This window comes from Aspergillus aculeatinus, assembly GCF_003184765.1.
Source record: "Aspergillus aculeatinus CBS 121060 unplaced genomic scaffold BO66scaffold_10, whole genome shotgun sequence".
Taxonomy (NCBI): Eukaryota; Fungi; Ascomycota; class Eurotiomycetes; order Eurotiales; family Aspergillaceae; genus Aspergillus; species Aspergillus aculeatinus.
In genome coordinates this window covers 87,235-102,137 of record NW_020291479.1, presented here as the reverse complement: position 1 = coordinate 102,137, position 14,903 = coordinate 87,235, and the positions used below count along the sequence as shown (strand labels likewise).

The following is a 14,903-nucleotide window of genomic DNA, read 5'->3' as shown; positions in this document are numbered from 1 at the left end:
CAGGAATTCTGTGTCAATGTACCAGTCATAGTGGGTAGTAATATGGTCCCGAGACCGGGGAGAGCGGTGGGATCACGTCGGGGCAAAGTTGTTCCTTCAGATCCTCCCTCTTTTTCACTTTGTTTCCGACGGACAGACGGCTTTAACTTCCGACCCTATCGTCCGAAGTTCGTCTTTCTTGTTGTCTTCGTTTCGCGGGGTCTGCCTGACCCATTTCCAGGTTTTGATACAAGATTAATACGTATAGTCTTGTTTTCCTATTTCCTGACACAAACCTTCAGCCATAAGTTACCGGTATCTCTGATCGCTAGCCCTGACATGCCCTACAATGAGTATGTCCCTGTACTCGCGCTAACTTTAGTCTGCCAGTCGCACCAGATCGACCCCCTTTGCCCCCCTCTGTCCGATGCCCAAATCAACCCCTTCCCCCGCGAGACTCATCTGGGCCAATCTAGATCTTCGGCATGGCCGCTGCCATCGGTTGAGACTCATTCCACCATCGATTTCTTCCCCATCGGATCCGAATAATATTACCTTCTGTGTACGAAAGCAGATTTGCCACTTGCGGTCTCAGAGAGGAAATGACTGTATGTATGCCGTGTCCGTGAGTAGGTAGGTAGGTACCTTATCCCACCCCCCGACCAGTTGGCTGCCACTAGTTCTACTACAAATTACTACGCATTACTTCTTTGAACTCCGACCTTCATTCATTCTTTACCTCATATATCTCTACATGATTCTCGCTTCTCTTCCCTCTCTGCGCCCACTCCAAGGGACAACGGACCTCTCATTGGGCGTATCATCTTTTTTTTTTTTTGACAATGCCTGGACCGAGCTCAGCCCTAGTCTCATGATCAATGCATGTTCCCCTCATCTTATACCCTCCCTTTCGTACCCCGTCTTCATACCCATCGGGCCATACTTGCTGTCGTCCGATGGCGAGTGAGACATATCCCCCGCATGATCTCAATCAGAAACTAAGAGCCGTTTCTCACAATATCACTGACGGCGGTATTTCGGCCGCGAGCGCCCGGTCGAGCACCTGTTGTACTAACCCCGACCGTTCCCCGTCTCTCCATGTCCGTATGGTTTTCCATAGTGTCTCGTCAATTGGGGATCTCATCTGCGCGCACAATTTGACATATGAAGCAGTTGCCTGTGCGCGCCCCAGACGCACTTTTTCCAACGAGGTATCAATATCACGAGATAGCATCTCGCTGGCTAGCGCCGCCAAGGCTTTTTTGGGTCCGCGTAGATCGACTTCGCCACCCTGCGAGGCTTGCCACCTCCCTAATTGGTCGAGGACTGCGCAAAGCTCTCTGTACAGTGTTGTTTGCACGTTTCTGCCCCCGCGTCCCATTGCTCGGCGCAGGTTTGGCACAATCCCCTCCAGGTGTTCCTGTACAACTGGATCGTTGTTAGCGCCCGATAAACTTACAGACCGGCTGCATGGGAACCTACCACTTGCTGACTGATGCGATACAGGTTGGCAACAATGCAGGAGACATTCGACACAAGCGGCTAACGTATCATCGAGTACTTGCCTAAAGAATTCGTCAGTTCCCGTCCGATCTGGCATGTTTAGTTCGAACCAATATCGGCGATGGAGGTCCGCAAGAGCCACAAGGTGAAATCGTCGGTGGTCTAAGTATTTCATTGGACCTCCAAGCCTCCATTGGTGAAGGGGCCCGACTTACGCAGGTCTCTGGCTGCTTCCTGTATCGACCTCCATTGGATCCCCGTCCTCTTCTATCTGGTCCAACACTTTAGTGACGATGCTGATGGCCTCTGGCACAAAATCAAGATCATCGCGCGCTTGCGACACCTCGCCAAGAACGATGAGGGCATGAGGTCGGTAGGTCACATTGTTTCGCTTGGCTTCTCGTAAGGTGATTGTCTTGTTCAGCCATACGCGTCAGTTGTGAGTCTTGAAAGCGCAAATGGGTTAGAGCTGCGGACGGGAATACCTTCATAGCCTCTGCCAGCTGAGGCTTCGCTTCCCATAACCTTTTTGCCTGTTTTACGAACCTCGCAAAAGCCCTGAGCACCACTTCTTTCCCGTCCCATGTTTTACCAGCCAACGCCTTTTCCAACACAGGCCATATGTGTTCGCTCGTAGCAAGATCCAACTCAGCATCGAGAGATGTGATAGCATTTGCAAGTCCCAGTGCGGCTGTGTGCTTAATAGCCCAACGCGCTGATTCCAGGCTTTGAGACACAAGCTCAACAATCTCTTTGGTGTAGAGTGACACTGCCCGGTTACCACCAACGTTGTCCTGCCATGTTTTCTCGAATACCTCCCGAACATGGTCATCCAAATCGTATCTAGAGACAAAGATAAATGGCAGTGCCGCTGTGGCAAATGCCTTAAACCGGTCATTAGCTAGCTTCGACGTCGAAAGTAAAATCTCAGCCGAGATAGCACGCTGATTGGTGTCTTCTGCTGTAAAGTATAACTTCTTCGCGTGCTCAATCGTGCTCAAGAATCGCTCATCAGTAGCAAGGCGCATCAAATAGCCGGTCGAGGAGCAATAGGACGCGCTAACAGTGTCATTGCGATCTACCACGTATTTCCCAAGGAGCTGAATAAAGCGGTCTGCGAAGGGGCGAAATAATGTGGTCCGCATGCTTAGGAGTACCAGGACACGACTGCAGCCCACTTTGGACGGAAGGCCCACTGCTGAGCGCAGTACTCCCTCTAGCCTCAAGGCAAATTCTTTCATGCTCTCTACGTCGAGCATATCAATGAGGTACCGCTCAATGACTTCCATCATAGGCGACGTGCGGATGCTGGATAGACGCATTTTGTCGATATCCTGCCCCGTCAAACCATACTTGTCAGCGTTGAGATGAACATAGTTCACGGCCTGGGGCTCCAGGGAACTCAAGCAGCTTAAGAACTGTTCCATTATTTGAGGCACGAATGGGCGCAGCGGTTTTCCAGGGCTCTTCTTGATCATTTGAATTAGTGCTCCAATCGCAAATCCTTGAACTTCTTCCACCCCGGACTCCATGCCTTTGTCACTCAGTAGGAACGGGATAACGGTCTCCAGCATTGAACTGGCTTGCTTCGCATCGGGTTTGCTTGTCTCTAATGTGCGCATGATCATGTTGGTGATGGTCTGGCAAAGCTTCATTGCTGACACCCGAACTGTTTCTTTGATGTCGTCTAGTAGCTTAAAAGCTTTAGTAAAGATCTCTTGCATATATTCTGCGTACGTTTCCGGCCGGCGCCCCTGAATGAGGTCGGCAATAGCAGCGCAGCTCGCTTGCCGAGCCCTCCATTCTCGTCCTGCCAGCATGCTCTTTAGTAGATCAGCTATGATCTCATCGAAATGAGCATCAATCACTTCTGTTGGATTCTTAATCAAGGCCCGCCATATTGTATCCATTGATCGCTGCACATTTGGGTTCGGGTCGAATCTGTAACGGAACAATTTTGGATAAATCTTGGGGTTCTTCGCAAGGTAGCCGTCCACGCTTGAATCAGAGAATATGCTGCTTATCCCCAACTTGCTGAAAGCCGCACGGCTGGTCCAAAGGGCATTGTTCGAGGCCAGCGCCATGAACCGATAAACCAGACTAGGATCCCCCGCTTCGGCAGCGAGGTTCATGATATCTTTATAGGTATTCACAGATGATCCTCCCCCAGTTGGTAGGGCTCCTGGCTCGAACAATTCGGTAGACTCGTTGACCCGGCCTCCTCTTAGATTGGACTTACCTTCAGTAAAAGAATCCACCAAATCACGTACCAGGTCGTCCTTCAATCCCCGGTCACCAATTGCGTAAACGAGACTTAGGCCTTGCGCTCCGGTCTCTTGGACGACTTCTTCGCGATCAACAAGCAAGTTGCTAAATGAACGCTGGCAATCTCGCAGACGGGCTTGCATCTCGGGCAGATGACCGCAGTTTTTGACAAGGCTCAAGAGCCATATAGCAGCAGCCTTTCGTAGAGAGGGTTTTGATGCACTGCAGCTAGATAAGATTTTGTCGCATACTTCAGCGAGAACTGATTCTGGGATCGCGGACGCGGGAATTGCTTGGTCCACATCAAATTCCAGTACTAGTGACTTAGAATTCCAGCCAGCTGCAGCATTGCTCAGTGCCTCACCGACTGTGAAGTGAAGCTCTGAGTTGCGATTCTCATGAAGATCATAGAGGGCTTGCGTTAGTCCATCGAGTCCTATACCAGTAGAGTCACCTCCGGAGATGGCCATTGACAACAGTCCTATCGCCATGATGGCCACTTCATTCTCTGCCTTGGCCTCCTGAACAAGTCTATCTCTTATCGTGACCCATCTAGATTCAGGAAGCATCGAGAAGGACAGGAGATTAGAAAGACCAAGTCTCCCAACTGCAGCCTGGGCGGACCGGCACAGGAGAGAGTCACGAGCGTTTACCATATCAGAAACGGTGTCAATAAATCGTCTCACATAGGCTTCCGGCACTTTAGAAATCATGTTGCGGAACGCAAGCCTGCTTAACAGGTAAGACAGAGCCATTACTGCACCCCTGACCCTAAGTGCTGCCTCACCGATTGCAGCCTTCCACTCCACCATCAAATCGGATAGTTCGGTGATGAGTACAGTCAAATCCGTGGTCGAAAAGGCGGGGTGCGAAGCCAAAATGCCAATGGCTCGCGCAGAAGCGTCCTGTACCTCTTGATTATTACTGTTCAATGGTTTCCCGAGTGCCAATGTTTGCGGCACCACCTTCTCAAGTATGTTGTTGGGGCTCAGGGAGGATATGCTGATGAAGATCTTTCCGCATTGTTGTGTGCCTTTCCTGTTCTCGCGAGATAAGCCAGTGAGCGCACTCGAGAGAAACAGGGCAATTGGTTCGTCGTCAGTAGATCGAAGGTAACTCCTCAATGCATCTCGTGCTTGTTGATCAGAGCTAAGCATCACGTCCAATTTGACATCCCAATCATGCTCTATCTCAAAACCGGCCTCTGAAGCGGAGAGGGATTCCCAAAACAAAATGTTACGAAGAAACCCGATAGCCGCTGGGAAGGCGTTCTGGTACGGCCCCGATAGTATGTCTAATGCAGACAAACCAGATATGCCTTGCGATGGAGTGGTGCCAAGTAGAAAGCGCACCGCGTCAGAGAATCTCGGGAAAGAGTACCATGAAGATAGCTCATTGGGGGACAAGTTGTGATCGTGATTGGAGTTCTGGAGTCGGAACCAGTAAGGATGCAGGCCTTTCTGTCCCTCCTCTACCACTTCATGATGCTTTTCTGAGCCGCGAGCAATGGCCATGAGATCTATCCATCGGGCGATAACATCATTGTAAGGTAAAAATCTGTTCGCGAATCGTACTGTTGCATGCTGAGGGCCGCGGACAACAGTAAACCCGGTCAAATGGTCCTCTTGTTCAGGCTGATTACTCATTTGCTGAAGGAGAAAGGGTCGCAGTTGCGCTTGAAAGTCATGATCCCATTTCTTCATTGAAGAACTGAGAATATTTCCTAATGCCTGTTCGATACTGACGAATATCTGAGTGCTTGAGTCATCAGAGCTGAGCGATGTAAATAGCCATTTGATAAGTTCAAAGCCAGACAAAGCACCTTCTCCCTTCTGGACCTGGAAGTCTGCCTTGGGGATCATGATACCAATACATTCGTAAGCCATACCTCGCAAACTAAGCTCCGTCTGCGGGAGTTTTTGACCACTTGCCGCGGGGCTCGGCCATCCTTGAGACTGGATGAAGTCTATCAAGCCTGCTATAAGCTTCGGTGCCATTTGCTGTAGATCATCTGACAAGCCCATCCTCACAACCCACGTAGTAAAATTGAAAAGTTGCGTCCGTAGCTTGGACGCTTGCAGTCCTTGTATGGATCTCGCACTGTCTGATAGAAGTCCTTCCCCTATTACCTGCATAATGCGCTCTTTATCCCTGGTCGCCTTGATTGATCTCCCTAGGAAGGCCAGTAGTTTAATCTGCAGAGCAGGTCGAGCCGGCGTGGCTCCATCTGACGTTCCTGCACCCAAGTAAAGGTCGTACAACTGCCGCACAACATGGGGATCCTCAAGGCTTGGTACAAACCTTTTGAGGCATTCCTCGCCGATATCAGATAGACGAGTGTTAGCATCCGCAGATGCAATCACAGCAGGCAGGAATCGCTCTGAATTGGCAAAGGCTCCGCTGGCTAGGAATCTGAGGACATTGACTTTAGTCTCAGTGAGGTTTAGCCCGCCATCGGAAGCATTCCAAGTCTCGGAGATAGGAGCATCTTTGTTCAGGAAAGTATATTCTGCTGGGGATAGTCCCGGACATGTGGACTTATCCTTGTCCGCGGGGGAAAGAATGAGCAGTTTCTCAAACAGAGATGACAAAAATTGCGTATCTTGGTCAGAGAGACCCAAATGAGTCTTTAAATGCAGATCTTCATCGCTATCCTTGGGTGGTAATCTCAAAAGCGGGAGAAGCCTCAGAACCAAGTTAAAAACAGTGGCAGCTTGATTGGTGGATGAGCCGATCTCCGAGATTCCCTGAAGTAGAGGAAGTAGGATCTCTACCCTTGCATTTGACCCTAGGCGAAGAACACCTTGCTGAATATAGAGCAGATCAAAATGTCTGATCAGGTGAGATTTCTGTTCCTTGAACTGTTTCAACAAAGCCGCCACGGGGAGCTTGATAGTGGGGGATTGAACTCGGGTGTTGATGTGCTGACAAACCGAAATGACTTTGTTGCGAACCGCAATGCTCTCAGAGCCTAGTTTCAACAGCAGAGGTGTCAAATAAGTATTTAGGAGTGTCTGGAGCCTATCGTCCGAGTCCGCAAGGGCGATCCTAAGCTCAACCTTGGATATCAAGCTCAATTCACGAGCTTCAGAGCTCACTGGGATATTGGTTTCCGAAGCCATGGCACGCTCGGAGAGAAGGAGAAGAAATCAAGCAAGTATATTTAATAGAGATATTTCACATCGACGCGATGACTGGTAAAAGCACAAGAAGAGATGGGGGGAGGGGGGGGTTTCAACTCTGGCAGAAGTGTCAACTCTGTAGGTCCCCGTCTAGGCAGAGGGAGCTCAACGTCACCCTCAAACCTGAGGCATCCCGATTAGTTAGTTAGGGACTGTTGATATTAGTCATCATCAATCCTGGCTCCTCGTAGTTAGGCTACTCCGTAACTATCTGATTAGCTGACTTACCTCATACCTCATACTGTTAAGTTGTTATGTTATATGATTACAGTACACCATACTTACAGTACTGTACTGTACATCCAGGCACTGACACAGATGACTCGATTGTATGCCGTATCTGGATCTATGAGCTCGGTGTTGACACTAGCACCAGGACCGCTTCCTTTACCCGCTCTCGGCGGCTCACCGTCGGATTCCGGCAGGGATAGTCACTATCACAGACGCGATGTGCATGCTTGATAAATGACTCGGGAGCGAGTAGCTTTCCCCTCACCTGTCATCATTCTTACTGGTTTCTACTCCGTACTATCTCACGATGGGCAAATTGAAGGACCAGAGGAAGCAGGCTAGCACCTGCTCTCCCCTTGCTACAGCCCGCTCGCTATAGATTGGATTGCGTGTTCCTCATGCAGTTGGCACCTTGCACAATGGACGTGCCTCGCCGCTGATTATAGAGGGCAGTACTCCGTACCGTACAAGTACAAATAAGCCCCTTATAGCGCGCAACAGCTGCTTCAAGCAGCGTGGTACAGGTGTATTGTTCACCAACCCAGAGAAAACGTTTTTTTTTTCTTGAATCTCAACAGTGGGCTACGAGAAATAGGCTGATCTAGCGGTGATCCTACACGCGGTATCGCCATGCAGTTGAATCTCCACCCCATCCTTTGGATAGGGCTTTTCTTCTACTACCACCAAGCTTACGCTCTCTTAGAAGTCTTTGAAGTGTATCAACCTATTTCCCTTGCAAGCGATGGGCACAATCAATGTGCAGGAGAGGAGCGCGTCTTAGTGGACTACGACTTCGGGAATAGTTATTCTCTCCCCTATGTTGGGTGAGTGACGGGTCTCTTGCAGATCGACGAGAGACAGCACTAAACTAGACGTGTATAGATTGTATGAGCCTCCTCGCTGCAAGTTTGACACCGTTCGCATCAACCTTACTGTCACCTCGATTGGCAGACAATATGATCGTCTTGCCATTTTCTATCTTGGTGATACTGAATTATGGCGTACATCAACCGCGGAACCAACCAGCGATGGCATTATCTGGACCTATTTCAAAGACATGTCACAATTTAACACCCTCTGGAAAGAGAAGCAAAAGATAATATTCGACCTGGGAAATATCATCACTGATGTCTATACTGGGCATTACAACACAACATTGACAGCCTATTTCTCCTACGAGGACAATGTAAAGACGCCAGATGCCATCTTGCCTATCTCTGCGAAAAGGTCATCACAAAACGCGTCCAGCGACTTTGAGCTTCCATCGGACAATGCGACTGTACTTCACCGATTCCCTCCGACTACTTCACGTGCTGTCGTTTCAATCGCCGCCACTGGTCAATCAACAGAAGAGTTTTGGTGGTCGAACGTCTTTACATCCGACTCGTGGTCATTCGATAGCACCATTGGGGAGCTGTACGGATACTCCCCCTTTCGCGAGGTACAACTCTATATCGATGGCATGATGGCAGGGGTGGTCTGGCCATTTCCCATTATTTTCACTGGTGGTGTCGCGCCGGGTTTCTGGCGTCCAATTGTTGGCATTGACGCCTTCGACTTGAGGCAGCCAGAAATTGACATCACCCCGTGGTTACCCGTGCTGCTGGACAACAAGACCCATTCTTTCGAAATTAGGGTCACAGGACTCAACATCTCTGACAGCGGAGCTGTCACATTCTCTGATACTGTTGGATCCTATTGGATCGTGACTGGAACTATTTTCTTGTATCTGGATGAATCCGCACCCCAGTTATCTCCTAGTCGCAAACCAATTTCAACAGCTCCGCCACCGGAATTCAAAGCGACGCGCAACCTTGTGCAGAATGCAGCTGGGGGAAATGAGACATTGATTTACTCCATAACAGCGCAGAGAACCTTTACAGTTGAGTCTGCCGGTTATGCGTGGCGTCAGAATCTTTCCTACTCGAACTATGGAACCTTGAACCAGCAAGGTCTGAGCCAGAGTAACCTCCAGCATACTTCTGGACGCAACCAGCTCATAGGAAGCAAAGTACTCAATGAGGTCACATTTGATTATCCTTTACTTTGTAACCAGACTTATGATCTGGACGATGGGCTTACTATAATTGCTTGGATGCGCAGAGGTCTTGACATTGAAGCTACAGGAGGCCTGGGGATCTCAACATACACTCTTACCTCAGGCCCTCTGAACTTGCACACCGAGCAATCGGGCACGGCTTTTTATCAGTCAACTTCAGATGATAGTGCTTCGTACGGCGAGACAAAAGATGTCTTTGAGAGCGACGCTAATGGTGTCTCATATAGTCGGGAAGTACACGCGGTCAACGGCAGTGTGGTGTATGATGCAGGCAACTAAGAATCTCTGAAGTATCATAAATCACTAGTTGATCCTTTTCTTATACCGAATTAGATGATCTGAGACCTTCGTGTATGATAGAATTAACTATTGAGATACTTCAGCAGATGGACAGTTCTTATCGGCACGTGAGCTTAACTGATAAGACAGCTCTTCTGTCGCCTCCTGAGAGCCCCAGCAGATCAACTCATACTGTGGCAATCAAGATATGTATAGCAAGAAGATAGCATGGCCACGGTAGAAACAGAACTTAATTATTCAGGTAGCCTGGAGCTTGCTCTTTCTTATATGGGTTAACCGCTGACCAAGGACTCCAGGTCTTGTCCCAGATACTCTGGTTGCTGCCTTCTTGAGAACTAGCTGCAGCATTGAACATTATGGACCACCAAACAAGCGGCTCAAGTTGTCTTTGGCACCCCAGAGTCTAAGAGATCTCAATGGACTTCTGACATCAGAAATTCCGCTGGGCTATATTCCGCTAGCACGATGTCATATCGGATTGGTAGGTGATCGCCAAATTCATATACAAGCGTGACCTGGCATGGCCTCATAAGGTTGAGTCTGCTAAAAGCTTCATCAACAGAACTTTGCTCACTCGAGAAGTGCAGAAAGACTACTGCATTCATTCGAATACGTCTCACGTCTTCCTGTTGTGGTGCAGACAGTCACTGCCGCTTCTGTTTATTCTGATACCACTGTGAATGAGGACAAGCTTGGCAGCCTTCAGCTGAACTTATTAGCAGTGCCCGGACAGGAAGTTATATTCTCAGATAGAATCACCGACCGTAAGCTCATCAATGCCATTGATGGCGAATTGTTAGGAAGCTTGCCCTGCGCCGATCGATTTGTTAAGAGTGCGCCGTCTGTGTGCTACCAGGCAACCTTGCATCAGCTCCCTGATGGGAAGTCCTTCAGACTGGAAACTGTCATCCTTTGGAAGGATTCGAAAGATATTCTAGATTCCAGAAGTCTATTGCCTGCCTCATCCAGGGTCTTTTCGAAGTATGTTCTGAGAAAGTGTGACGGTTCGCTCATGGAGCACACAGCACACACCCAAAGATTTCAAGGGCAGGGGGCGAGTTGGTCACCACGCGATTTTTACGAAAACGTTCATGTACCACCTGATACGCCCTGGGGCTCGGCCGAGATTAAATGCGCCCTGACAGAGTGTCAGCTTTTCCCCTTTCAGAGACGGACCGTCAGGTGGCTCTTACAGAGGGAGGGCGTCAAATTATGCCCCGATGGACAGGTAATCCCTATTGAGGTGGATTCAGATAGTGATCTACCAGCCTCCTTCATTCGTATCACAGATGCGGATGGGAAGTGCTGTTATGCGAGCCATCTCCTCATGATTGTGACTACAGATATCTCTGCACAGAGGACAGTCTTACGAGGCGGTATCCTGGCCGAAGAAATGGGCCTGGGTAAGACGGTCGAAATGATCAGTCTAATGTGCCTCCACCGTCGAAAAGTACTACCTGAGACCCAACGTCCAAGCCCCACTGGTGGCTTGAGACCCTCCCGTGCCACTCTGATTATAACGCCACCTGCGATTCTCGACCAGTGGAGGGAGGAGATTTTGCTACACGCTCCGAGTCTTCGTGTTTTCCACTATGAGGGTATCAACCGTCACCATGAGATATCAGAGCGTGGCTTGGTTGATATGGTGGCTGATCACGATGTCGTCCTCACGACCTATAATGTTCTTGCTCGAGAGATTCATTACTCTGGAAATGCTCCGCAGCGAAATCTTCGACATGAAAAAAGGTTCGAGCCACGGAAGACGCCTCTTGTTCAAATTCATTGGTGGCGAGTTTGTCTGGATGAAGCCCAGATGATAGAGAGTGGCGTCAGTAATGCAGCCAAGGTTGCTCGTTTGATCCCGCGCCAGTTGGCCTGGGCTGTGACCGGGACCCCTATCCGCAAGGACATCACAGACCTTCTCGGCCTTCTTCTATTTCTGCGCTATGATCCTTTCTGTGGTTCTATTTGGAATAGGTTATGCCGGTCGTTTCGCCCTGTTCTGGCGCGTATCACACAAACTATTGCTCTGAGGAATAGCAAAGATCGCATTCGAGGGGAGCTCCGCATACCACCTCAGAAAAGGTTTGTTATCACAATACCTTTCACTGCAGTTGAAGAGCAACATTACAGACAGCTATATGAGCAAATGTGTGAAGAGTGCGGGCTTGATATTTCAGGTGCACCTATCCATGATTACTGGAATCCTAATGACTCATTAGTCATCGAGAAAATGAGGAGCTGGCTTGCCAGACTTCGCCAGACGTGTCTTCATCCCAATCAGGGTCGAGGATTTACCGCTGGGTCTAACGGTCCGTTACGCTCAGTCCAAGAAGTTTTGGAGGTTATGATTGATGAAAACGACGTGAGAGTAAACGCTCAAGAACGTGAACGTCTCTTGTTGCGAATGCGCCGTGGGCAATTGCTGGAGAATGCTTTGAGAAAACGAGAAGCACTTGAGCTGTGGAGGACTTGCTTTGAGAGAGCGAGTGCAATCGTCAACGATTGTCGAGGTCGACTTCAAACAGAGATCGAGAGACTTCGGGTATCAAATGTGGGCACTAGTCAAGAATCGGCATCGAATGACCTGGCAACCAATGACGAGAGTGAAGATTCGGACAAGAGTAATCGCATAGGCACCTACCGACAGAGGCTCCGCGCTGCTCTTGAGGTCCAGCATATGGGTATATTCTTCATGGGCAATGCGTACTATCAGATCAAATCGGATCTCAAATTGACTGACCCTGACTCTGATGAATTCAAATCTCTCGAGCAACGGGAAGAGGAGGCGTACGCCACTGCCAAGTCCATTCGGAAGGAAATATTGACGGATGTGTCTAAGAAGGTAGGAAATCACATGAGAATAATCAGGGAGATGCTGCGCAACAAGCGATATGTGGTCATACCGAAGATGAAGCCTCAGATATATAACATAGGCGTAGAGGCTCGCCGTGTGCTCGAGAAATTCGAAGACTTCTGCGAGGCTATGAATAAACATGCTGCACAATACGACGAGTGGCGTCGAACCATGGTTCATCTTCTTTCCCAGTCGCTCATTGACCAGGAGGATGAATCGGAGCTTCAAGGGAACGAATACGAAAGATCTACCAAACATCAAGATGAAATGTATGTTTATATGGAGGCACTACGCGCCATGTTCGCCGATCGCCACGACTGTCTGACTGGACAGAAGAATGTGCTTATTGCTCATGAAGTCAAAGGCGGAGTCGCTCAGGCCCAGAAGGGCGAGGGCCCTTCACCAGAGCTGTTTCTGAATATCATGAACATGCGAAGTCGTATGAAGCCCGATCCTCAATTGGGCTCTCTTCGTGGTATTATCAGTGAGCTTCGCAGCTTGACCACATCCCTTGAATGGCAGGCAACTGAGGGAAGCGCTCGGGCTCGGGCCGAAATGGAAATCGCCAGTTTGGTGTTGAAAAATGCCAGTGCTATGGCTGCAGAACATTCCAAGGTTGTTTCAAGCCTCGAGAGAGAGGTTGAGATGTTCCGGGACACGATGAATTATCGTCTTGAGTACTATCGTCAATTACAGCAAATCTCTGACACCGTGGCCCCGTTTGACGAGGAGAGCGTCGGAAAGCCTTTAGATGAGGCCATCTTCGAGGCGAAGCTCTCTCAAGAGAACGTTATTGATGGAAGAATATCGGCTTTGCGCGCAAAGCACCGCTATTTAATCCATCTTCGAGACGAACCGAGCGTGGATGAGTCCACCAGAATATGCGTGATATGCCAATCAGGCTTTGAGATTGGTGAGTTGCGGCATCCTCTGACTAGTTGGAGCCAGGTTTTGCTTACATCAATAAGGTGTTTTGACTGTATGTGGCCATCACTATTGCCAGCATTGTTTGGGCATATGGTGGCGTCAGCATCGGACTTGTCCTACATGTAAACGAAGGCTGAAAGCGAACGATTTCCATCAGATCACATACAAGCCTCAGGATTATGTTGTGCAAGAAGAGAAGGCACCGACCAAGGCCATGTCTGAACGACCGTCTTCCACAAACTCAATATACCATGATATCAGTTCGAGCACGCTAAACGAGATCAAGAATATTGATTTGAATTCTTCTTTTGGCACTAAGATCGATACTCTGGCTCGCCACATACTGTGGCTCCGTGAGCACGATCCTGGGGCTAAGTCGGTAGTGTTTTCCCAGTACAAGAACTTCCTTGAAATTCTAGCATCTGCCTTATCCCGGTTCAAGATTGGGTTCAGCAGTGTTGACAGCAAAGATGGCATCCAGAATTTCAAGAGCGACCCTGCGGTGAGAGCCATACCTGAGTTGTACGCAACGCTATAAATTTAAGAACCTTAATGCTGACAGTCGCCTGTATCTAGCTGGAATGCTTTCTCCTGCACGCCCGAGCCCATTCATCGGGACTTAATCTTATTTGTGCGACAAATGTCATATTCTGTGAACCCTTGATCAATACTGCAATCGAGCTTCAGGCCATTGCTCGCGTACATCGCATAGGCCAGCATCGGCCAACAACCGTCTGGATGTATCTGGTCTCTGACACTGTTGAGGAATCGATTTACGATCTGTCTGTGTCGCGTCGTCTAGCCCATATCATGCAAAAGGAGGAACAGCAAGAGGACAGACCATCAGAGTTTCTAGTAAATGGCGCTCATGAGACGGCAAGCACCACGCTTACCGAGACAGCAATTGATGCAGCGAATTCTCTTGAGATTCAAGATGCGCCGCTTTCCAAAATGATGGCAAGCGGCCCCTTGGGTGGTGAACTTGTCCAGGAAGACGATCTATGGCGATGCCTTTTCAGGAAAGCCAACAGTACCCACATGGATGCCGCAGGTGAAGTCGTGAGGTTCTTGGAAGGCGAGGCCGCTGAGCAGAGAAGTGTGGCGTTAATGAATTCGTAACCTTGCCGTCAGGGTCTTGACCCAGCCGGTTTGAAAGTTCTGAAAGTGGTGGATGAACAAGCAATCTTCAGATTTCGGGGCCTGATATGTGGTGGTGTCCTGATTCAGTATTGCATCTAGAGTAGAGCAATCAACAGTACCATGTCGCAGATTAACAGCAATCCCCTCGAATGTGGGGCATTTATGAGCCAAGGCTTGTAGCAATTTGAAGTACCCAACCGCCTCATTTTCGCTGGTTCTGCTGTCGACGTGTCAATACCAAGTCCTTCCATGTCACAGGCGAGCTGGTTTGTTTACACGCTTATGAAAAGCGTAATTGTGCGGTAGCCTCATGACGTTGACAAGACAGATCTATGAGCCACCGACCATGCATATTAATGCATTCCTTCCAAGCCGTAGTATTGTACTGCGTCTCGGTGTACTTCCTAGGCCACTACCGAGCATCCAGTCCAACTTCCACAACAATGACTGTTACGAAATT

At 49.2% G+C, this 14,903-nt stretch overlaps 3 protein-coding genes across 3 annotated transcripts; 2 read left to right on the top strand and 1 right to left on the bottom strand.

Moving 5' to 3' along the window:
- Positions 1–623: 623 nt before the first annotated feature.
- On the bottom strand, positions 624–7,004 carry BO66DRAFT_344183 (ECM29 family proteasome component). The gene is made up of 4 exons (XM_025644507.1): positions 1,968–7,004; positions 1,698–1,897; positions 1,462–1,544; positions 624–1,407 (listed from the first exon to the last, which is right to left on the bottom strand). The coding sequence occupies exons 1-4, from the start codon at positions 6,867–6,869 to the stop codon at positions 992–994; spliced, it is 5,601 nt and encodes a 1,866-aa protein (XP_025506526.1). The 5' UTR covers positions 6,870–7,004; the 3' UTR covers positions 624–991.
- A 446-nt stretch (positions 7,005–7,450) lies between these two features.
- Positions 7,451–9,760, top strand: BO66DRAFT_389681 (uncharacterized protein). Its single transcript, XM_025646841.1, has 2 exons — positions 7,451–7,984; positions 8,043–9,760. The coding sequence occupies exons 1-2, from the start codon at positions 7,791–7,793 to the stop codon at positions 9,496–9,498; spliced, it is 1,650 nt and encodes a 549-aa protein (XP_025506525.1). The 5' UTR covers positions 7,451–7,790; the 3' UTR covers positions 9,499–9,760.
- On the top strand, positions 9,727–14,581 carry BO66DRAFT_418566 (putative SNF2 family helicase/ATPase; the record flags this gene model as incomplete). The annotated part of the gene is made up of 6 exons (XM_025649752.1): positions 9,727–9,760; positions 9,816–10,000; positions 10,082–10,345; positions 10,376–13,289; positions 13,345–13,805; positions 13,880–14,581. The coding sequence occupies 6 exons, from the start codon at positions 9,727–9,729 to the stop codon at positions 14,420–14,422; spliced, it is 4,401 nt and encodes a 1,466-aa protein (XP_025506524.1). The 3' UTR covers positions 14,423–14,581.
- Positions 14,582–14,903: the final 322 nt, after the last annotated feature.